This window comes from Micropterus salmoides, unplaced genomic scaffold (genome assembly GCF_014851395.1).
Source record: "Micropterus salmoides isolate LMB-PRFRI ecotype aquatic unplaced genomic scaffold, ASM1485139v1 Ms_hic_scaffold_5, whole genome shotgun sequence".
Classification (NCBI taxonomy): Eukaryota; Metazoa; Chordata; class Actinopteri; order Centrarchiformes; family Centrarchidae; genus Micropterus; species Micropterus salmoides.
The window spans coordinates 22289775-22315576 of NW_024044237.1; the positions used below are offsets into that span (position 1 = coordinate 22289775).

General features: G+C 40.7%; 1 protein-coding gene across 7 annotated transcripts in view; it reads right to left on the bottom strand.

Annotated features, from left to right (window-relative positions):
• dlg3 (discs, large homolog 3 (Drosophila)) overlaps window positions 1–25802 on the bottom strand; it is an 87469-nt gene that overhangs the window by 54652 nt on the left and 7015 nt on the right. For 5 of the 7 annotated variants that reach the window (XM_038700065.1, XM_038700066.1, XM_038700064.1 and 2 more), the window contains exons 3-4: window positions 23488–23573; window positions 18076–18186 (exon numbers count right to left, since the gene is read on the bottom strand). In XM_038700065.1, coding sequence (XP_038555993.1) covers window positions 18076–18186; window positions 23488–23573 — 197 coding nt within the window. Of the gene's footprint in view, window positions 1–9909; window positions 10655–18075; window positions 18187–23487; window positions 23574–25802 lie in introns of those variants that run through there. The other 2 variants (XM_038700070.1, XM_038700068.1) reach the window with 2 other exon arrangements.

A 25802-nucleotide genomic window follows, 5' to 3' on the forward strand; every position in this document is an offset into this window, starting at 1 on the left:
CTTCTTCTCTGAGATTGAGATGTGTGCGTCTGTTTTACAAAACTAAGTAGATAGATAGAAAATAATGACAATAAACAGAGGGACATGTTTTAGGGGTCGTCTATAGGTCTGTGACATACAACAGACATATGTCTGGAAAATGTTAGCTTTATCTCATCTTTGGGGGGGGGCAGGAAGTCCATGTGAGCCAAACATATGCTGTCAAAAAGTATGTCTATATTGTTCACATATCAAGAAGCTGCAAAAATACAATGCCCACCATAGGCCTAATTTTTGACTTAACATTTTTAACTGTAACAAAAAAAATTGCCTACAGATAATATTTGGGATTTGTCTTGGGCACACCCGAAAATGAAGCCTTTGATTTGTACTATGTATGAAAAAGTAACAGCGGAGGAGAAGAAGGCAGTGGAAGACAGGAGGGGGATGACAGAGATGAAGAACACTGAAAAACAACACACACACACACACACACACACACAGAGAGGCCAGACCAAATGGCTGAAGGGCTGCTTGGATAATGCATTAGACAGAGATGGCACTCAGAGCAGCTACACATGGTAAGAAATGTACTGCTTCGCCAAATGTCCTCCACACATACACACACACACTCCCCGAAAATAAAAGAAAGAACAACAACAACAACAGATAATCTCTTTTCTGTATGATGATTTACCCCAAAAATGTGAACGTTGGTTCACTAATTAGAGCTCTACAGATTTCCTGTACGTCTTGATTTGAACTACCTGCTTCTGTCAGACTGTTTATTGTGAACATTAGAAATCTGTGGGGCTTCATCTATGTCACGTACACATGCAGGCTAAGAGAGCCCAGAGTGAAACTGTTTGTGAAATGAGAAAAAAATGGCGAGACACTCTATAATAAGGCAAACCTGTGTAGTTACCAATGAATGCGCAAGGAACAAATGTGCCATTTGTGATTAAACATTAGTTAACAAGTAGTTCCTGATAACTGAATTAAACAGTACATAATTGTTTTAGTTTAGCTTCACAGAAACGTATTTGAGTAGTGTACTGTGTTAATGCTCATTTCCAATTATGAATAGAGGGTGTTTTCTCATTATTGACTAGGTGGATTTACTGTTACGAAGTTGCTTAAATTACAAGGAGACAGTCAACATGAAAATTTGTGGGTGATTGACCTTAAAGTTCACAATCAATTCACAATTTATTTTTTCCTACTCTGACATGTCAAAATGTCTTCTGTGGAAAAGGTTTACAGATATCAGTTCACCAGTTAGCTAGCTAGCATCTACTGTGGCTGTGTTGACTAGGTAAAAATGAATTCATGTAAATGTGCACCAAATACACCGGTAATGTGCAAATAAACGTCGTATTCAAACAACAGTCAAGTCTTAAATGATTCCCCTGAAGCAGCACAAAGTAATATAGGCCGGGCAAAAAACATTGGGGGGGGGGGAAATGACTTGTACTCGGATGGTAAATTCAGAAATTCTGTACATTTCCAAAACACCAACTCCATCTGTACAGAACCAGATTATAACTCTACTGCTCTGCCTTTCTCTTCTCTAACGCTCTTTTCATTCATTCATTAATTCCAATCATCACGTCATAGTTTATCAAGCGATGCTAAGTTACTATAAATGAAGTTCAACACTTCCTGCAGATGTTTCAAATTAAAAGGCCACCTAGAATGGAAGAGATTGTGCCCTTTGAGGCACAGGAAGGCTCTTAATGTGAAACATCTGAGCAGGAAGTGATGGGTTCAATTGACAGTATCTTTAAAGCTATTTCAACAGTTACTTCAAAATGGAAGCAACTGGAGGTAATTAGTGAATGAAAACAGTATTTCTGTAAGAGTAGAGGGCTGGGTATCACATGACTATGTTGCTGTACTGATGCAATTAGTGTTGAAATGTACATAATGCTGAATTTATCAAGACACACGGTAAATATGGAGGAAGTTTTGAGTTCCGCTAATAGACCACGGGAAGATCAGAAAACTTCTAACAAAAATATGAAAAGACATATAAACAAGGAATAATTATATATTAACACTTAGCCTGCATGTTTTAAATACAGGCCTGCTTCTACGTCTTAGGTACGTGGTCAGCATGCAGTCACAAATATTTACAAGCTAATCATCACTGCTTACACTCATTAACATAATGTAGCAGTCTATTTTCAGGTAACTTTTAATTTCAACCATATAATCATTGATTTTATATAATTTGAAACCTAATTATTAGTTATTTGTATTAATAATTCAGCAGTTAGTTTCTTCAGTACTGTAACTACTACTGTGTACCTTATTGTAAAGTGTTACCAAAATAACAACTGATACGATGGTTGAATAAAAGCAATAAAAGCACAAGCACTGTTGAAAGCACCCACACACCCCCACAAAAATGAAGAGGAGTCAGAAGGCTTAGGGACTAGCTCTTCTCTGATATTGATTGGATATACACATATTCCACGGCAGCATGTGGGTGATGGAGCTGGTGCACTGTACCTTGCTGAGAACCCTAGCACATTCTTGCTAAAACGAGTCTGGCAGAGCAGGAAGAAAAAAAGCTTCTGTACATGCAGCATATCACACGCTAACGTCTGATTCTTTTAATTGACAGCAACAGTGGTAGGGCATTTAACATCTAATTCCACCAAAGGCACCGTGTCCCTCGCCTCTCTCTAACAGAAAATCTGATTCTTCCATCGCTGAATCAGGAGTCCACTCTGCCCTGCACAGCACAGTCACATTTCTAGGCCAGTCGCTACTGTGATCAGCAAAAACCCCTAAATAAAACAAAGCAAGCAAACAAACAAACAGCGTTCCCCTCCCTTCTCCTTTCTTCTCTCCTCTCCTCTCCTCCCCTGGCTGGCAGTGAGAGCCGGAGAAGGGAACGGGCGAGCTGATATGGGGCTGAACCCTGGCAGGGCCTCTGACAATGACCATATGGATCACAGGGGCACGGCAGCCTCGGCTTCCAACAGGACACACTGACATATGATATATACACATAGCTGCAGCCAAACTGCAGTAATGAGTAAACCACTTGATGGGCATTAAATCCGTGTTGGCAGAGGAAACAATACATTCCGTGAATCCTGCATTTCCCCTCCATGTTGAAACAATAACAGCAGATTCATTCTGTGAACGTGATGCAAAGGTAAAGAACAAGAGCTACTGAGTGGAGGCTTTTAAGAGAAGTGTAGGAGGTGGGATTCAACGCAGCTCAACGTCCTGGGTCACAGCTACAGCAGCTCCCCATCACAGATCAAGCACTTCAGCTCTCATAATGGTGGCTCAGTTGTCAAAGTCTCCCCCTGCACGCTTACGTCAATGTCTGACTGGCCTTTTCTCAGGCACTCCGTCCCCACCCCCCTCTTACAGCGTATAAAAAGCAAACTTTTGTTAAAGTGCACATAAATATTGCAGTGCACCATGTCCCCCTTGTTTCGTAGTGCATTTCCCATCATTCACCATCCTCTGTTTAACCCCCATATTTTCATGGGTAAGGAACACTTTTTGGGTAAAGGTCTGCGTCGGGCATGTGTGTGTGTGCTTGTAGAGTGTGTGTGTGTGTGTGTGTGTGTGTGTGTGTGTGTGTGTGTGCGTGCGTGGGAGAGAGACAGGCAAGCACAGAAGGGAAGATATGATGTAGGAGGTTTGCTAGCAGACAACTGAAATTAAATGATGTGCTCTGAATTTGTATGAGATCAGTAAAATGGAATGTTGGCATCTGAATACTAATTACATTTTTGTAACAGTTTGAAAAGCTGAAATCTGTTTCAGTGTCACTGGAAAATGGTTCAAATTTAGTGTTTTATACTGCACAAATGTTAAAATACCAAAGCATTGAGTGCAAAGACATTAAATGATTTTCTTGGCTGAAGATTGCAACAAATTTCCTTTTCCTCCACATGTTTATCAAAACACATTGACTCAACCAACAAGTTAATTTTTTACCTAAATATTTCTTCTTCCTTTGCTAGTGTGAAGCTATATTAATGTGAGCAAGCTCTAGGGTGATATACTTAATGGCAAAAATCACTGACAAGAACCAGTAGCTGCTGCTCCAGTCCTTCTCTTTGTGCAACAAATTGTGGATTTAGACTGAATTTGCAAATCTGTATCACATGTAACAGCCCTTTTGAAACTATTTTCAGTTAAACACAATTGGCAGACATTATGGGTTCCTTGTACAAAGCCTGGTAGCTCTTCAACATGCTTGATAATTAAAGCTCATTAAGATTATGGAGAAACTACACAGAACTGGAACGTATTGCCTGAACATTTTCTTTGCAGGAAATACAGGTCACATGAGAGTAAAGGTTATGGACCTCATTTTTCCCACACTCCACTTCTGTTCTACTTTCAGACTTGAACAACTTGAGTTTATAAAACTCATGTAGAACTGTTCACGTCGTTACCATCAGAGCTAACTGTAAAAATATGAAAATTGCTGTGCATAGTTTCAAAGAACACTTACAGGAAATGGAAAAAGTCAATCAAAATATCTTGCAGTAGGCTTAAGCACAGAGGTATATTTAAAGCTACACTGCATAAATTTTGTTTTGTAAAAATACAATACTGTCAGCCAAAGTTACTTCTACCTAAGTAAGAATTGCAGTGTTTGTTGTGTTGGTTGAGTCATTTTTGTGACCACTTACAACTGTTCCCTAAACAGCAGAGTGCATCTTGAGAAAGTTGGAGGCACCAACATTAAGCCATGTTTCGACCAAAAGTACTGGGGACTTTTAATTCCCCAGGTTCCTTCAGCCCACTGTTGTGTGTGTTTCCACCATGGTCTAAAGACCTGCAAAGATTAGGCAAATTAACCAGCTGACATAGGCTGTGTGCCTATACGCCGTACAAAGAGCAGGTATCATTATTTAGTAACCACTATCCATGAGCAAAATTTAAAAATGAACATCAAATTTGACTGGAATATAATGAAAAACTATAGCCTATGCTTGACCATTAAAAACAGCTTTTTTGTGTGGCAGCATAATGAAGAGACATGCGATAATGTTTGTCACAAATTTAATAACAAACTTGATAAAGCCATCTACTTCTTAAAATAACTCCAGCACAGAGAAAGCAACACAAAAATAAAATCGCGACAGTTTGGAAGGCTGCAGATCAGCTGCAGGACTCGTCTGTGTCGGCCTGTGCATCGGAGGAACGTGATTTTTTTAAGGAGCTTTTTTACCCGCTGTAATCACCTGTTCGCTGTAAACACACCGCTGCACGCTGGCTGCTGTTTCTGAGCAATACATTTAATGCTAACGTACGATCTCAGGCGGACATCAATAAGACTTGTGTGTGCTATCTGACCGTTGATTGTGATTTACTGGTTTGCAAACAATAGTGGACAAGAGAGGAGCAGTCGTAAAAAAACATCCGAAATGCTTGATTTAAAGCCAGTAGCCTCTACTCACCCATTCAGAAATTCACTGCAAGGCAAACCCCCCCACCCCAAAGGTTCCTAGTTCCGGGGTTTAGTTCCTTTGGCTGAAATGCAGCTTTAGATATTTTGCATCTCCTGTTGGTTTAGTATGCTTTGGTCTGAGTACACTGTGTGACGTTTGCTGAATTACATCACATGGTTCTTTGGTGGTTCAAACATTTACACCTTGCTGGTTGTTAAAGCAGATCTTTTGTAAGTTTGTTGCTCTAAATGGTTGAGGCAGATGCAATAATGTTTCTAACAAAATCATAACACATTCTGTAACAGGTTGAAAAACATTGCACATGGTTTAGTTGAATACAGGGTTTGAGCTACAGATCAGACTGATTTCAAAGAGTAATGTTTTAGCCTCCTACTGAATTTTAAAAATGCTTCTTCGGGTAAGTGTGGGAAAGAGGGAGGGACAGTATCAAGGGGGGCAGGATGCAGGATAAAATGTAATCTGATTCCAGGTAAAATAATGCTCTGGGGTGGGGCTAGACAATGAAATAAGTAGGTGTTTTACTATTTTGGTCCTGTATTCTTTCAGAATGTTGTTTGTTAATTGGCGATGTACAGTGCTGTGGAAAAGAATTTCTATCGGGGGACAATAAAGTATAAAGTCTAATGACTAAAGAACTCTTGATAGTATATGTTGTTCTCTTAGTAATATCTATTGAGTTCCTACTAGTATCTATTGTTGTTCATAGATCTCTTGCTTTACTGATGGATTTATGTTGTTCCCCAAATGTAAGTTGCTTCGGATAAAAGCGTCTGCCAAATGAGTAAATGTAAATGTAAATATAAGAATCAGGAAATCAAGAAACCTTGAAGCCTGAAGTCTTGGATGACTGCAAGAAAGAGAAACGCATCAAAGACATGCAGAGTGCCAGAGCTGTCCCATCTAACAACAACAAGTACCACTGCATCTTTAAATATGCAAACAAAATATACAGCGTGAACAGAAATCTGGGGTGAAGAGGCCTATCAATTATCCCACACCTGGGATGTTGTCCTAATCTGCCGGGTAACGAAAGATGTCATCATCTTGACACTTCTGGCAAGACAGAAATATGACCAAATGTCCAACAGTCCATTGCCACCTGTGATGTGAAAATGCTCTACAGCCAAAATTTTTAACATCTATTAATAAGAAAATGCTCACGACAAAGCACTGCTTTCACGATGTCCTTATTTCTCAAGGTCAAGGTTGCCTGGCTCTTTTCAATTCTTAATTGTCTTTTGAATGCAGCCTCACCTGTAACAGTGAGCTTTATTGTATTTATAATGTTATGACCTGAAATATGTTTTCTATCAAGTTCTCCCCTCTACTCCCACTTTACTCATTGTCATAAGGACAACCTCAAGTTGGGGACCTGACACTTTGTGCAGTAATCATGTGTCACATTGGACTGAATGTACCGACAGGAACTGCACCTGTAGGTGTAATGAAAATGCCATACATCCTGGCCCTATATGCTGAGTGTACTTTCATTCAGGTCACATATTTCTTGCCTTTTTATTCCAAGACAAGCTCACCGATAAATCTCTCCAGTTTTTGGATGGAGCCTTTCAAGATCACAGAAGGGGATCCAGCTCAAGACATTTGGACATGGAGCACATGTAAATCCCATCTGTTGAAACTCTGTGGTTTGTTGTTACAGGAGTGGCAAATCAAATCCGGCTGGAAAAAATCTCATCAGACAGATGTACAAACCAATGACACCAATAAATCAATGTGACTGTAAATGACATACACACACACACACACACACACACACACACACACGTGCACAAACACTTCTGATCAAGGCCTGAAGGCTTTCAAGTCGTAATCACCTATGGGAGTGTTCGACATGGAACGCCCACCGTGCCTGTGCATTCATTTAAAACACCACTGCCACAACAGAGGTTTTTTATAAACAATAGGTCTGGCAAAGCGTTTTGGACCAGATCTTGATGCTAATAAATAAAGTAAAATCCATTTAATATTTAAAGCTAATCATAGTCACAGAGCTGGAGAACACACAAAGACAGATTGGAGCCCGCAGGGGAAGAGGGAGCTTTCTGACTGAAGCTCCCAGTTGACTGAGGTCTCTACTTTTCCCAGATTTAAATTCAAAAGCTCTTGTTTTAAAGAATGTTCTTGTAATCCCAAATGGAATCATCCACAATTACCCAAGCAAGCTCTTGACAAAAGCAGCAACAATTGTTTAGAAAATAGAGGGGGGCAAAAAATTTATACGGTGATATTATGTCTTTGGGTGGCTAATGATTACCTCACACATCCATGAAATGTTCATGGCTACAGAAGCCATTTAAAAATGTCAATGATCCTGCTATAAAAAGCCTACTCAGATAATTCTGAATGACTGTGCAAGGTTATTGCTTTTCATTGTGCTGGCATCCAAATACACAGGTTGTTATGAAAGCTATAAGATAATAGACATGTGCGATTGGGTGTGTGTGATTACTGCCCTGCTCTCCGGTTGTGTATAGGTAGTGGGGGAGGGGTGGCGTTCACATTTCCCACCCAAGGATGAGCAACAGTGACTGAGGAGAGCGGGGAAGGCAGGGGGTGGTGGTGGGTGAGCATCTTCATCCATGCCACTCCATCTAGCCCGTTCATAGGAAGGGGAGCGCATACTGGCCGTTCACATGTCTGTTTTAAGAGATGGAGGGACAGATGCTTGTCCACAGTGTCAGGGCCTCTCTCTCTGACAGGCTTTCTCTCTCTGACAGCACCACCAACTGCCTCCTCTTACATAACCCCCTCCCCCTCTCCAGGCCCACTGCCTTTATTGGCTTATTTCTCTCTTTTTCAACCTAAGCATGTTCGCCCCACTGACTGCTGCTTTCCTCCCAACATCGCTGATACGTCCTCTGTCTTTCCAATTCTTATAATTCCAATGTAGATACTCCTGGATGAAAGCCATGAATGCCAGATTGAATATTCTCTCTACAGAGTTTTTGTGTGGTGCACATTCGCATGATACAGCAAGGGAGTAAGGATCCTTTGAAAGGATAGGACCAGATATGATTCTACCATTAATGGTGCAAACATAAGATCCCTACATGAATCACTAATTAGTTTCATTGTAAGTTGAATATTGAATAAATATGCTAGAAATGAACAGTAGAAAAGATAAGGAAAAAATACTGATGGAGAATACAATTTCCATGTAAGCAATAAATGCTTACATAATCACATCTGCTGTGAGGTTTTAAATGTGAAACATGAAATAAGTTTGAGGCTTGCAATAGATTTTAATGCAACACAAACCAAGAGAAAGTGTGAATCCCTAAAACCTCTCATTGGCTGTAGTAATCTGCTAATATCACCCAGGTTGCAGCTCATATGTGGGCTCAGCTCAGGCGGATTTCTTCCACTCTGCCACTGAAATTTCAGACTCCATTTTACCCCTGTGCTTCATCTCACCTTCCTCCTTCCTGTTGCCTCATATATCTTGCCCGAATCGCGGACATCAAACACAAACGAAGGAACTACAAAACGCAGTGGCTTCACTTGCCGCAAATACGAGACTACATAGACACATACTCATGCACAGCAAGAACCATTCCTTGAATCTCATGCTCACCAAGCTGCCCTTCCCCCACCAAGCTCACGCTCGTGCTCACATACATGCACCTTGCTTAATTAAAGACTGTGCTTCTGAAGCTGTTCTGACCTTTTATCAACTGTAATTTATAAATACATGTAAATAAAGGGCGCTAATAGAAGCCAAATGGAGCGCATGTAAAGAGGCAGTTTCATTCACACCGTGCAGCATGTATGACAGGCAGCGTTTAGACACAGATTACTGCTGATTCTCTATTTTTTCTCACAACACATTTATTATACTGATTCGTTTGAGCAAAATGGCATGCTAAAAAACAGAGGCCAAATAAGAATGGAACTACTATGAGAGATTGATTTCATTATCTCTTCTCTTACTCTGAGCTAATGAGACACAATCCTACAATTAGCTGATCTCTGAGGAATCTATTACTTACACATAATGTCTTAGTCAGTCAGTAAAGTCAGAGTTACCGCCTTGAGGGATAACAAAAATGCAATTCAGTGCTGCTTCAATGAATGTTAATGCACCATTTTCTGGCCTATGGTAACTGCATCAGCGTAAGCCTTTGACGACATACACTTGGTGTGTTAAATCTATAAGCATTAGTCATCTGCATCAAACCCAAACATAAAGATCATCTCCATGTGTGTGCAGTGGAACTGGATCAGTCCTGTTCTGTTCTCCTTCCTCTGCTTCCAATGGAGGAACAACAGTCAACAAATGGGAAACGGAGGGCTTGAGATGAATACTAAATATGAATTCTCTTCCATAAACCGACAGGCTCAGCTGATACATGATAGCGTCTGTTTTACTACAGCAGCAGCTTATTTGATCCCAGTCTTCCATGCCAGGCCCCACAGGCCCGAGCTATCTAACAGAGTAAGAAAGATGAGTTACCTGGTCATACCACTCCCGGTTGGTACAGGTGCACTCAGGCCACCATCCTCCTTGTCCACTGGAGTTGTTGCCATTTACTTTGGGGCCACCCTTGGATTGGCCCTTTGGGTTGGGGCCTCCAGGGCCCCCACCAGACATAATCTTGCCCTTACTTCTCCCCAAAGTGCCCCCTCCTCCTCCCATGCTTCCACCTCCCCCTGAGGCTGGAGGGGGTAAGGTCTGGCCTCCCCCGTACCCAGGCGGGTATCCATAGGGCTCGGCCTGCCAGTCTCCTCCATACGATGGGGCGTCCATTCTACGTAGGGCAGCCATACGGGTCACCTCATAACATTCTGGGCACTTGCAGCAGTGGTGGTGTTTGTGCATGCTGGCTGTGCTGGCTGTGCTGACGCTGAGCTGAGCGGCGTGGCACTCTGTCTCTGCTGCCTCGTCAGATCTCACACAGCACGCTGTGATCGGCTCACAGAGTGCTAATGCAGATGGAAATAACACTAATCACAGGAATTTCTACAGATTTTCCCTTTTCATCAAATCCTGTCACTCTCCGCTTTATTCCTCTTGGATGTAGAAAAAAAGAAAGAAAGAGAGGGACGGGAAGCAGCAACAGGAAAACAAAAATACAAAATGGGCACGTAGTCTTTGTCCTCTTGACGTAGAAGATCAAAGGAAATATTCAAAATATTGTATACGACCACACAATCAGAGACCAGCCCCGATGATAGAAATTTCCTCTTGCTTCTCTTGGTTCACAGTGATGCGCATATAAATTCATAGATATATATATATATTCTTTTGTTTATATATCATATATATTTACACACACAAATACATATAAAAATATTAATATAAACAGACAAGCACAAATACAGATATGTACAGGGATAAATGTATATATATATAAATATCTATATGCGTGTGTACAAATATATATATAGATATATAAACAATATGTATAAATAAATGATATCCGCAGATGAAAATCTTCCTCTCTTAATTCTTGGTATCTTCCCGTTCAGTCAAAATCTCACGTTTTTCCTCCCGCGTTGAAAAGCGTTGTCTTTCTCTCTCTGTCTCTTTTCTCAGCCTGCAGAGAGGAGCTGAGCACTGGATCGCCTCTCAGCCAGTTTGCCCTAGATGTGGATTATTCAGAGGGATGCAAGCAAGTAAGAGGGAGATGGAGAGCGCGAGAGAGAGAGAGAGAGTGAGAGAGAGAGAGAGGCATGGAGAAAGGGGGAGCGGTACGTAGCAGCATCCCTCTAGCACCTCAGCCCTGACAGCCACAGCCAATCAACTGGCAGCACTGCCATCAGCAGCAGCAGCACCAACAGGACTGAGCGCTTCACTAGCGGCTCTTAAAGGGGCCGCATCACCTAAACCTCACTGCTGCCTGCCTTGGATGAAAAGGTGCTTGCTTCACAAATCAAGGCACAATAAAAACATTGCAATGGGCTATTTTCTCAACAAAAAAAAAGGTCAGGAAGTCATAATCTGCAATCTGCCAATGGCGACCCTCGACTCTGATCCACTAATCGTGAGTCTAATCCATGTTTTTCATCAGACCAATGCAGCCAAAATCCAACTTCCAGTTAGCACCCCTGTCCCTCCGACTGGTCACTGGTCACCTCCACGGTCATCTCTAGTTCAGCTGCAGACTCAACAGCTTTCTTGTGCTAGTGATTAGCAACCTCGGGCTGTGTCACAGCAAGCTTCTGTAAATAATCTCACAATGGAAGCAGGTGCAGCAGATTAAAATCCTTTTTCTCCTGTGTATCACTAGACCTGCCACTCAACAGAGGATGCCTTTGAATAGCGCCGCATTACTTCACATCATTCTCTATCCCTCTTCCTTTCTGAGTATTACTACTGAGGAGAGGCAGCACTGAATGATCTTATTTATTGTTAAGTCCTGCCCATGTGCAGGATTGGGTCAAAATAAGCACAGTGAGAGAAAACCGCTCTACTGAAGCCTCGTTTAAGAACCATAGGGGAAATATTTTATGTTCACAATGATGACATCAACACATGTGTATGAAACCAACAAGATTACACGCTTGGGCTCTCGAGTGGGTGGTGGAAGAGATTGAGAGTGAGAATATGTGTGAGGGGGAAAACAGAGAGAGAAGGAGAGACTATATGGCTATGTATCTGTGGCAGTTATATATTCAGTAATGCGATAGGACTGCCTGTGAACCATTTTGCATGCTTACGAATTTGTGGGTTGATCACAGCTACATATAAAACATCCTGACACAGAGGGTGAAGGTTTATTTTTGCAAAGAACTAAGAGGGGATGTTAGAGTGTCGCCATTAAAGCCCTGCATATATGCATTATTAATGAAATGTGACGGGGAACAGAGCTGGGTGTGTCTGCATGGGGGAAGAGAGTACATTTGTACACAGTCTGCATGTTATAGTGATCATACAGTAATGCTAGTGTCTTTTCAGTGTTTTGACTAACATATAAGACACAGTGCCTTTAAATTATATGTCCTGTTAAATTGAGCAGGATTTTAGGGTGAAGGCACACTGCATTGTCATGCAGCCCTACCAGGAGGCACACACAGCAGGCTCAGCCACACTAAATTACATGCAACAGTAACTATCTTCATTATTATGATGTTCTTTCACTGTAATCTACAGAGATTTACCAAGCATAGAGCAAAAATAGGAGAAACTTGGGCATTTTTAAGCAGAGACTAGAGACCACTGAATGCTTCCAGTTACACTGTCAGATGAAGCCACAAAACCTGCTGAAGCCAATCAGAGCGTTGAGGCGGGGCCTCGAGGCAGCGGCTTGAAAGGACGATGTAAGCATATCGATCACAGCACACATGACCAAGCACATGTTGCGACCATCCTTCCCTAGCCTCGCTCTGTCTCTCTTATAAACTGTCCACATCACATTTACCACTCAGCGTAGTCAGAGGGTTTGCAGTAAAAAAAACAAAACACACACACACACACACACAATGTACGGCACAGAAAATGAGGGGATGGCAAGTAGGATACACATAAGAAAAGGCAGGAGAGATGGACAGAAAAAAATCCCCAGCACTGAATCACTGACATGTCATCTGTATGTGTGGGCGTGCACACACACACAAACACACACACACACATACATCTGCAATATGACCTGTGTTTTTAGACATAATTAGTACCTCTCCCTTTACATATTACATAATATAAAATATATTTTAAAAATGTGTAGCTTTTTTCAGAGCCAACCAATTGCTGGTTTTCTGTATCAGGATAGCAGGAAGAAGACTACAGGGAGTTAATATGTACTAATCAAATAAGAGCTATTACAGAGGACAGAAAAGGTCTTGAAGATTAATGTTCCGTTGGTATACATGTCTTGTAAAAAAAAACATGTCATTTTTAAAACATACTTTTGAGGATGAAGAAATCTAGATTTTCTGTTTTGATCTTTCCTTTGTGTTTTAATCACTCAAGAACTGTAATGCTCCTTAACTCCTTCTGCTTCAGTAAACATTTCAGTTGAGTGCTGATAATGTGAAATCTAGGCAATTGCAAGCTTATACACGTGGCAGAAAGCCCACATTATTACAATATAGTGTAATCAAATACCATACCCCTGCAATAAATACTACCTTTGTGTAGATCATGTAAAATCTTTGTTGAGACTTTGTTGCCTAAATTTTGGTTGGACTTGGTTTATTTTTGAGGGTGCTGTTTGCAGTGTCCTTTTATTAGATTACATGTAATTGTCAAATTTAATCTGCAGTTTATAACATAATAAAGCAGTCAACTATATGAGATTATTTTTACAATTTGTGACACAGTGTCAAGCAGGAAAAGCGATTTTCAGTTACTGGTATTTCTTTAGTGGCAAGACATAAATACCAGACATGGAAAAATGTAAAACCATCAAAGAAATTCAGCAGTCTTTTAGTTCACCCTGAAAAATGTTCAATGAATAGTGAAAAACATTTTTGGCATAATTACTGAAACAACTGATTGTCACAAACTTGTAATTACATTCTGCCTCTGCTCCACATGTAATAACTAGTCCCATGGCACCTCATGGCAATATTAAAAACAAAATTATAAAAAAGTCAGACATTCACCTGTCACATATTCATTATACACGTGTATATACAGTACGTGTATACATACATGAGTGACTGGTGTTTGTGTGTGCACAGTCCTTAATAAATGCTGTGCCCAATTATACAGCCTGGACTGGAAATACGTGGATCAACAGCATTAGGTGATTTATCTTGTGAAATGAAAGCGGTAACCTCTGACCTTCTGTTGACAAATGAAAACGAAGGACCTGTGATTTATGGCATAAACGGGGAAATTATCCAGGGCTTTTGAACAGTATTACTTCTCCACATCACCCTTTGCAGCTCCTCCCTAACACTCAGCATCAGCCTGCTCAGCTCTTATTACATAAACTCACCTGGACACCCTTTAACAAACATACACAGACACATGCTATCGTAATGAGCGTTACAACCCCCAACCACTGCACAGACCATGTACTGAGCTTTTCAGTCATTTCTAGGCATTTCTCACAGAAGCTATGTGACTACTCCTTCATCACCTGACCGGATGCAGCACCATAAAAGGGCAGTCGGTAGTGAGGCAGTCTTAAAGAGGTAGCTCCATATCAACACGTACTCAGCTTCTCTACTTTAGCCTTAACTAACATCTTACGAATCTCACTCAGGCATCATTACATCTCAGCAGAATCAACTTGTTCTTTCCACAAACAACAGGTATTGAAAGGAATACATCCCAGAATATAGGGGAATCTTTACAGTTAATGCTTCCACTGCTCAATGAATCATAGCTTTGTAAAGTGTGAATGTGCAGGATGGGAGGCGGTGTGCACTGCAAAGGCAGAGACAGCAAGACAGAAAACCAGTCAGACTGAGAGAGAATGAGAGATACTCATCAGTCTTGTACTAAAAGCCAATGTAACCTTCCAAGGAGCCACCACGATGCTCTCCCAGCGATGCAGATGCAGAAAACAAAAGCTACACAGCTAAGACTCCTATTAATAGGCCTCAGTGGCAGAGAACAGCTGCTCCAGCACACACACCAAACACAGCACCTCCAACTGATGGAATAATGAGAGAGAGAAGCGTACACATAGAGCAAAATGAAAGGAGTGGAGGGAAATGGGGGAGACAGGAAAAGAGGGACACAAGATGGCATTAGTTTAAGACTTTATCATAGTTGCATGGCAAAGGAACAGTCTTTGGCGCAGATTTTATACATGCATACAAAAAGGGAGAGAGGCGGAGGCAGAGAGAAAGAGAGCTGGTGTGCAAGGAGGAGGTTAAGAGATTGGGCTGGAAACAGACAGGAAGGTGAGAGCTCTTGATAAATTATGATGGAGTTGTAGGTCCACGACAGATGCCATAACTGAAGAGAAACGAAGCTAAGGTACACTGTGTGTGGGCAGAAATGTGATGACTAGAGGGGGCATTACTGAGGCATGGTGCTGAACAGAAGAGGGGGAGTAAAAATAGAGAATAAAATATAGAGAAAACAACAGTGGTTATGTGGCCATGAGTGCATTGGAATGCAAAATAAACTCTGTGTAATTACCCGTTCACCTTGCCACAGAGAGCAATGCATCTGAAATTGGTGTGCTAGCTGAGTGTGCATCGTCACGAATGTGCTCAATGCGTGTTTGGTGAAAAAGTAGAGAGAGAGAGAGAGAAAGACAGAAAAAAAACAACAAAGACACGAATTAAAAGAGGAATGAAAAAGACAGGATGAAAAACAGAGAAGCGAGGAGAGAGATAGATAGAGAGGGAAAGAGAGTCAGAGCAGTCTGTAGGGATGCAGGCGGGGGAGGAATGTGGTTTCCATGGCAACCCGAGGAAGGCTGAGCTCTGGGTGTCCGTTCCAGCTCTGCACTGCACCGGCCCTCGCCTCTCAGCCGCCTTGCTCTCTCTCTCTCCAGCCCCCCCACGCCCCTCCTTCACTCCCTCCTTCTCGTTTCCTGTGCCTCCTCAGCTCCCTCACCTCCCTCCTTCATGTGATAGAGTCACACACACACACACACACACACACACATACAGCCAGCTCCATATTATCCACACCGAAGTCAACTCATGCTGTCACCGTATTCTTCTGCCGACATTATCATACGAGCATATTGAATCCATGTGCTTACAGCTTGCTTCCCGCCCCTGATCCCCAACCCCACTCACTGCACTAGTTCTATGGCTCGGCTGAAAAGCCAACGCCTGCGGCCACTGAGCTGCCATGTGCCACTGGCCATGTTGTAATGGGGAGGGCATGTGAACACAAGGGCTTTTAACAATCCTGAGGAAGACTGCTAGCATATGAGACATACCTGTATCATGAGATAGGACTGTGCTTGTTGCTCATGTAAGCTGCAGGTTGACCACAACTTTTTTGGGAAATATGCTTATTTGCGTCGAGTCAGATGAGAAGATCGATACCACTCTTATGTCTCTGCGCTTAATATAAAGCTAGAGCCAGCAGGCAGTTAGCTTGCTTTAGCTTAAAGACTGAAAAACAGGGGGACACAGCTAGCCAATAGCAACAAAATCAGACTGCTAGCACCTCTAAACCTCACTTATTAGCACATTATATAGCTTATCTTAGATTTGTTTAATTTGCACAAATAACAAATAGCACACAACCCAACATAAAACCCACATTGTACTTTTACGCTTCTTTGTATGTGCAGATGAACAAAGCAATATAATGTGGTAATTAGTGAGCTTCAGAGGAGCCGGAGAATGGATTTATGTTCCCTTTGGACCAGGGCAGAACTTTCACATATGAAGGCCATGGCTGCGCCATGGGTGCCCCTGTGATTTATCAGTGAAGTGTCTGAACTACACTGCAGACTGGAGTCTCTTAACAGTGAAAAAGAAAGTTAGAACCACATCACGCTCGTCTCCTCTTTGGAAAACCTGTCTCCTCGCTGTGTGGTATTATTATAAACTATGATGGACTGGTTGTGGGCCATATCTCTTGCCCGTGTCCAGGAGCTGACTCTCCCTCTTCCATCTCCTCGCAGTTTTCATGTTTTAGTTCCCATGTTATTAGTTGTTTAGTTGCTGTGGCTGCTTTGACATACAGTATGTTGGTGTTCAAGTTTGCTGTCTCCTGAGGTGTAAAACGTTCTCAAATTGTTGTGAATTGCATTCAAATTAATATAAAAAAAACATTAAATATCACGCATCCTTTAGTATGATGTCATTATATAGACTTGTGTCAGCACCCCCAACTGTGATTGACTTCCAGCGTCCCTGATGAATAGTTATGATTATTGACAAGAATTACCAAATGAGAAAATTGAATAAAAATAAAATCTTCCTGAACCCTTAACATTTATAATTTCCCGCCTTGTTGCCCTGGTATTTGGCCTTTGAGCCCTCAAAGAATAGACAACACCAAAGGCCAAGTGGCTTTGCACCTAAAATGATGAAATTTTAGGCCTGCTTTGGACAGAGCCAAGCTAGATATTTCCTCTTGTTTCCAGTCTTTATGCTAAGGTGAGCTAATGGACAGATATGAGAGTGGTATTGATCTTCTCTCAGCAAGACAGTAAAGTGTATTTCCTAAAATGTTGGGAAATTATCCCTTTAAATCTTTGATAACTGAAGATAGCAAAAATGAGAGCATGGAAAAGAGCATAAACTAATACTTTAGGATTTAACTGCTGAACAGCTGAAGGTGAAGAAAGTGTTGATAAAATATTTACACAATGACTGTATCACATAATTAAAATAATAATAAAAGTATAAATACTATTAATAATTACTATGGTCTGTATGAACATAATAAATCTAAATAATCATTGCTGAAAAGAAAAAGAATTAATGTGTTAATTAATGAATTTTTTGCATGAAATATTAAAATCACATTATTAGGGGTGATTTTATCTGTTGGACTGCTTTGTGATTTAGCAGTCATGTCTCAACATTACCAAAATGTCCCACACCCTTAAGAACAGCAACAAATTTTTCATGGCGCTAGGGCTCTTCTGTCATGGAGAATTCGTAATCATCTTGTCATCAGGATCATTAGTATCTTCTATTAGCAGCAGCTGCCGTTTCTGATGCCTGAATAGAATCACTGAGGAGAAGTTGTGTTTAAGAGACCCCGGGAAACTACTTTTGTTTTTTGCTTTGATTTACTCACCTTTGGCATGTCAACATGGGAGCGAGTCACCAAGCCAGAAACTCGCTCCACTTTGTGAGGGCTCCTCCTGCTGGTCACTCGTACCCGAGACACACCCTCCTCCTCCTGGTCCTGTTTAAACAGTTAAAAGTTTAAAACATTTTTTATTATCATACAACAATATTTTTCATCCATGTGGTTGAGAGTCTTTATGGATTCTGGAAAAACCTTCATAACAGTAAACTCAGATGCCTATAGCTCTGTGACTCAAACATAATGATACTAATGAGAGGCACAATCTGGGGCTGATCTATACTTCACTTAATATGAAGCTGGAACCAGCAGGCTGGTAGCTTAGCTTAGCATAAAAACTGTAAGCAGGAAGAAACAGCTAGCATGGCTCTGTCAAAAGGTACACAAATCTGCCTACCAGCACCTGAAGTTCCTTGATTAACACATTATATGTTATTTGTATTTACGAACACAAATGAAGTGTAAAAATTACAATTTGTGATTTTACAGGGGGTACATACTAGAATGATCTCTTGTTCTGTCAGTGACTTCCTGGAGCCTTGCCAATACAGTAGGAAGTCAATGAACAGAGCCAGACTAGCTGTTTCCCTTGTTTCCAGTCTTTATGCTAAGTTAAACTAATCAGACTAACCAGAATCCATCTCATATTTTATGACTTATGAAACTCAACTAATATAAAATAGCAACAGCCTTGCAACTAAAAAAACTGAAGTGAAACCAACACTCTACTGTATATGGACAGCAATACACAGAGTTTACAGTACCTTAAAATCACTGAGATCATTCCCACAGTTTAGACCACACAGACCCTTAACTGACAGCAGAGGGCAGCCTTTAGAGCAGGCCATCACTGGTACAAAACTCCAAAAAAAAGTTACCACAAAGCTGATACCTTTAAATTAAAATGAAAGCTTAAGTTCCAGTTGAAACAACTACACTCAAAGCCCTAAGCATGCAAGCTGCTGCACTTGCTATTACTGCAAAAAGCAACCTTTTTTACAGCATTTTTTTTTTTTTTTACAGCATGCTCTTTATTTTTGCACTTGTATGGATATATACGATGTGTTATTCCAGAGACGATAAGTGAGGTTCTCCTTGACGGCTCCATTCCCACATGGCAGCGCTGACAGGCAGGTCAACTGACACTGCCAGAGCTGCACCCCCCACCCCCACCCAGCTGCCAGCTCTGTCTAACAGTGGCAGCTATGAGTATGCCCTTTGCACTGCACACACACTTACAAACGCACATACACATGCAAACGTGTGCAGATATATTTGAAATGAGTCCATCAATTAATAAGTCAGATAATATTTAAAATTCAGTTGCTCAATTTCCTGATGACCTTTACTTTCTTAGTTATTTCATGATTATTAAACTATCATAAAATGTACACATAAAAATGTTCTTGCAATCAAAACACTAATTACTTTTTATTTATGAAATCAGCTAGACTAAAAAACTGCTTTTTCTGTCAGTGTCTTTCATTTCTTTTCCAAAAGTAGCTATTCACTCTCACCTGCTACTCTGCACCAAATCAGGGAATTTGCAGACTCATTTAGTTTCCCGCCCATCCTCCACTCAGGTGACAGCATGGCTAGAATACTGATGAGCACCTCACTGGGTGTCCATTAAGCAGCTCTTGCTCACTCTCAAACTTCCCCAGCTCTCTCTCCAGGACTGTGTATGGGCCCCACAAGCAGCTGGGATCCAGCGAGGGAAGGATCAGGAGCCATGCTGCACTGAATTACAAGCCATTCAGGGTGGATCACAGGGAACACTGAGATAAGCTTAGGACAGCAGAATAAAGTTCTAGCCACACAGTCATAGTTTGTGGTTTAAGTCCTCTAGTATGGCCATGACACATTATGAACACATGGCACTGCACTGACCTCATGTGTTTCAGCAACAAGGAAGTGCACTGACTTAACTTCCTGTCTACACCTGACGTGGGAATATGTTAAATTACATATATTGACATCTGCAGTTTGTGATCCCCTTTACCTGCATTTTATCAAATATTTGATAATATAGCACACGCCGTAAGGGAGTTGAAAGAAGATGACTGGTTTCATTCTACAGCAGTCTGACAAACACAGACCGATTACTATATACAGGTGCTAATTAGATAAGTTCTCCCGCACAGCTCTGGGTTCAGTTCATCATGGTGATGTGATAGCATTATGTTTTATTATGTGTTCATAACAATACGATATCATAACAGCAGTTGCCTGAGTGTGGTCGTTCAAAACGTTTCTTCATTCAAAACACAGAGCACAGTGGAGGCTCATTTGGTTGGTTACTATTACACTACACATTCCAGTTTTCCATGACATGGTGATATTATTGTGTAACAAGCTAATCATTGCAAGTTACATTATATATAAAATATACTCTTTAAGGTGTCTTTTAATTCATGTTGATAAATCAGATTCCTGGCCCACAAAGTAAAAGCCATCTGGTTCAGTGATTAGCGAATGCAAATAACAGTAACTAATACTGATAAAATAGCATCAGAGCTCTTGGAATGTTTTAGCATAGAAAAAGCTACTGCAAGACTAAGTTGATAAAGCTAAAAGTAATGATATAGTTATAGTTATATGGAAGGTAGTTATAGCTAGCTAAAGTTATAGCATTAACTATTCAATTGTATAAACATACTGTAACAACCTTGGAGTCACACTATTCTTTGTATCATTTTAGTATTTGACCCAAATAATCTACAAATATCCACTTTTATATAATTAATAGTGTTAAATAATATTCAATTTTAAATGTATTCAATTTATTACAAAATTCGAACATGACCGGTGCTGCCAATGAAGGGGTACTTGACTTCCCATTATCTTTTAAACCTTGCATAATCAGAAAATAGATTGTTAATTTGCTCCCTACTATGTCCTTTACACAATGTTACAAATGCATGTGAAACCTTTCTGCTGAAAATAATGTCAGCTCAAGCTCTACGATTTGAGGAGCAGTCATAAACGGGAGTCCTCTGCACTAAAGCATCCATTTAATAGAGTCTAATCAACGACAAGTTTATAGCAATTCCCTGTTCAACTGACCGTACATAAGCCGGTTCAGACTTAGCACATGAATTTCAAAAACACATTGCCATTAAGTGATTGACTGGAGGGAGGGGCTGGTAAACATGAAGGAACAATGTTAGATTAAAGTTTTTATCCCATGTGAGCATTAAATTGTATGTCTGCGTGGGTTTCTTCCGGGTGCTCCGGTTTCCCCCACCATCAAAAACCTGTTACTTCTTCAGTCAGTGCAATTGACCGGGCACTGATAAAAACCTGGAGTTGGTCCCTGGGCGCTGCACAGCGGCTGCCCACTGCTCCCTTGAGGGATGGGTTAAAGTGCAGAGAACAAATTTCGCAACATGTATGTGTATGTGACAATAAAAGCATCTTCTTCTTCTTAATTCACCTTCATATTATAAGCTTAGAAACCACTGAAAGATGACTTAAATTACTTTTTTATGCAAGAAAAGTGGGTACAAAGGTGATGCCCACCCTGATGGTAATTCAATGGTTGACATCACATTCACGGTGCCATTAGGCAACCAATCAGAACGTCTCAAACAGAAAATGGACGACCCATGGAACACAGTTTTAACCCAGGACCTGGTCTTGGAGCAGGTATCAATTTCACAGTTAAACAATTCTGTAGACTATGTTGAATATTGTATAAAAGCAAACAGGGGTGATAAAGATACTGAACTGATTCAACCAACGGGTAAATCATAGTTATTCTTTGGTCTCAACCAAATCAAGAGAGTAGTGGCAGTGCACCCTTCTAACGCATAGATAAGTAGAAGAAAACATTCACAATGCCCATTAGACTGCCTCATATTTGTAAAGTTCCGGTTCCACCACAACTGCACCCAGCTTTTCCTGATCCCTTACTTTAACAAAGGGAAGCAACTGTTTTGAAGGTGGTGGTCTAAGACACGAACCATATAACCGCAGGGGACCGGGGCCAGGGATTTTTGTTGTACACCATATGTCTTTCTTGCTATGTTTCTTGTCTGTATCTTTAGTGTAGATTATAAAATAAAGGCAAAATGCCCAAAAATAATTCTTCATTAAAAACAAAAAGGTGCCTCTAGGTACATGCCTCTTCACTGAAGAGCTTTTATGAAACATTAAAACAGAGAAAAGCTTTAAAACTGATTTCCAGTGGGCTCTTTTCACTTTTCACACAGTATTTTCGAGTTGACAGTGAATGGTTGTCTTCCAATGCTACCAAGACTCTAATTCTCTAAAGGCAATCTAAGTTCCCATTTCCATTTCTGTGTTACAGTATATTTTAAAAGAACTGCTAATATTACATCAATAAACTGTTGCACACTTGCACATCTCAGACAGATACACTCAGCTTTATTGAGTACATTAACCATCATTACACTTGTTCCTTTCTGGATAATAAATGAGAACAGTAAGTTTTAGAAAATGGCCTGTCCCTTTTCCTGTTATGGAATAAGGGTCTTTGAGGCCTCTTTCAGGCCCGCATAATTTGATAAAATGAGTCTAATGTTTCAGTGTAAGAATCCAATTTGTTGGTTCAAATGGATAAAAGCTGGCTATTATGCCATATTATCAGTCTTCTTAAAATTACATTTAAAAATGTTGAGCTAAAATTGAAATCATGTTTTTGTTTTTGGCATAATTATGATTTTGTGCCACCATGGACTGCACGTAGACTAAGGTTGCGTCACTGTGAGACCAGACACACACACACACACACACACACACACACACTAGGCAGAAGCTATTGTGTTTTTCTAATCTCTGCTAAAAACAGGCCAAAGATCATTCAGTTAATGGGCTACAGAAGTCAAAAGTTCATTATCATTAACATTTTGGCACCGCTGAAGAAAAGGTATGAGGCAACATTAAATCATGCAAGTGATGAAGTCAAGGGTTTCTACACATCCAGTGGTTAAAAGGTCAGTGACATGGAACTACAAACAACTGTTTTAAACATGTAGCCAGAGATCTACACAAAATGAAGCTTTTCTCTCTTTTATTCAGTTTTTGTACACTAAAAATATTCTAAATCACCATGTAACACTTGTTATAATGAAAGTATTTGCTGACTTCATGAGAGCAGCCGGCTGATGAGCAAATGGTAATCAGTGCTCTTTTGACTGTCTAATTCCCTCTTCTCCCTCTACCCATGTGTCCCTAGTTTTCACTCCGCCTGACACTCACTCACCAGGTTGAAGTCATAGTCATGACTCATGATAAGATTTTATTTGTGCAGGAGTGAGGGACACAGGTAGGGATGCCTTGTGTTGGGTGCCTTTGCGCAAGCACAGCACACAACCGGATACAATGTAAACATTAAGCATATTTTCTCCAATATAAAATGTGAAGAAGGAAAATTACCTCCCACACATCCTGCCTGTTGTCTTCTTTCACAACAGTTTGTTCCTTGTTCAGTTGCAAGGTCACCTCGTAACACTCTTGAATATCTGTGAGAAAAAAACAAACAATAATGAGCTTTTGTTTTCTTACTTTACTTGTACAATTACAAACATTACATGTGAGTGCTTTTTCTTTATCTCTTGTTGACAACATCTCAGCCTTCTAAAGTACACTGCTTTGTTGTGTAAAAGATTCCACCGATCAATCATGGCCACACTGGGAGATGGGAGATGCACTGGGTGAAAACGTGGGCGTGGGAGTCATCTGTTTACAGACAAGTTATGTCTCCGCATTTGCAAGTGGTTTTTTGTATCCTGCTGCTGAACTATATGACTCAGGTACTGACTGAGCAAATCATCAGTCACTGTCTAAGAGGCCCACATTATAATTTATCATACTATAGGAACAACATACATCCCAAACAAGAAAGTTTCTCTACTTTTTTATTCTTTTAGCTCAACATTCATCATAGATCAGTTACACTGTAGGTCATTTCCAGTTGTGTTGCTTTGAAGCTCCATTTTAGGGTGAGGGTACGAGTTCCTACACATGTTGAATAAATGGAGACACTGCCCCCTAGTTGAATAGTGGGCAATACATACCCTGTTACATGCTTTGATCTGAACAAGGGATCTAAGATGATGCTTCAAACTTATGTGAATTTATATGTGACTTTGATATACATATTTAATAACATGCCATAATGTGAACAAGAATCTGATGGTGTAAGAGCAGAAAAAATATCAACAAGTAGTTTACATCCATGCTAATGGCTCAGTAAGGCTTTACTTGGGCACAGCAGTGCTTTGAGCTCAATACTAATGTCATCACAATGACAAGGCTAACATGTTGATGTTCATTAGCAGGTATAATGTTTACCATGTAAGCCATCTTAGTTTATCATGTCAGCATTTCCTAATTAGCACTAAACACAAAGCACAGCTGAGGCTAATAGGAATATCATTAGATTCACAGGTATTTGGTCATAAAGCAAAGTACTGGACAATATAAGCATTTTGAACTAATGATAGGGCAAGATGGAAAGTAAAGGGATCACTAAAGTTATTGCAAGTCATCCTGAGTGAAATATCAATGTCAGTACAAAATGTCATGCCAATCCATGCCACAGTTTCACTCAAAAATCACATGTCAACCTGCTGGTGGCACTAGAGGAAATGTCAGGGGATCATCAAAGGCAGTAGGATTCACACTCTGGGGATCATGAATGACACTGCCATCCCCAGAGCCTCGCAGCTAGCACGGCATAATAAACAATATCTAATTTTGAAGACTCACAAGAAACCAGGTTCTTCAAAGATGGCAGAGAAAGCAGTATGCGGCCCCTTGTACATGTTGTAAAGCTCTGTATCAGCGTAGGGATATTCACAGATATGTCACTCTTTCTCAAGTACCACACAATACCATGAGAATAACATTATTAGTACTGACATCTCAGCATGTTCCTAAACTCCTCCGTTCTTGAAAGTTTTCCCTTTCTTCACAGACTGCACTCCTCTGCTCTCCTCCGTTCTTCTCTCATCTCCAGGCATCACCTTTTGGCTCATTACACGCCCATGTACAATGGTCACCTATTGAGTGGCAGCCATTTGATGAGAATGCATTGGGACAGTTTTGCTGATGTCACAGGCACGCCTGATTACTGCACTGTTGACATAAAGAGGTTGCTGGAGAATTCATCAACTTCCGAAAGTTCAATGTCAGGACAAGATGGGCTACGAAGACACATTTGAGAAGGACACAGGGAAGCTCAATATGTCTAAAATGTGTCTTTTTTTCTATTCACAATGGGTATCTTTTTGTTGAAAAGAAAGTTCTGTACTCGATTTGTGTGAGACAAGAGGGATTAGGAGTCAGTATGTCCCAACAAGACACTGGGAGAACAAAAGTGTAAGAATGGAGCATGTGACTCATCACTGTGTCTGAATGTGGAGGAGTGAAGCCATGTGTGGGCAGCGGAGTTTGTTGCCCAGCTCATTAAAGAGCAACCTCACTGATACAAACTCTTATATACATGCAGACACACAAAAACTGTAGGCCTACCTGTGTATACCCACTTACATCCAGCCACAGACATACACACAAATAGCCACAATGACACTAGCAAACCTCATTACTCCTAATATACCTGTTAACTGTTTCAGATACCCAGTAAGCTACTCCCTTTCTAAACTGTGTGCATTATTACTCAAAGAGCACAAAGGCATCTTCATGAGTCCCTAAACCATAAATCTACTTACCACACTAAATAGTTTGTG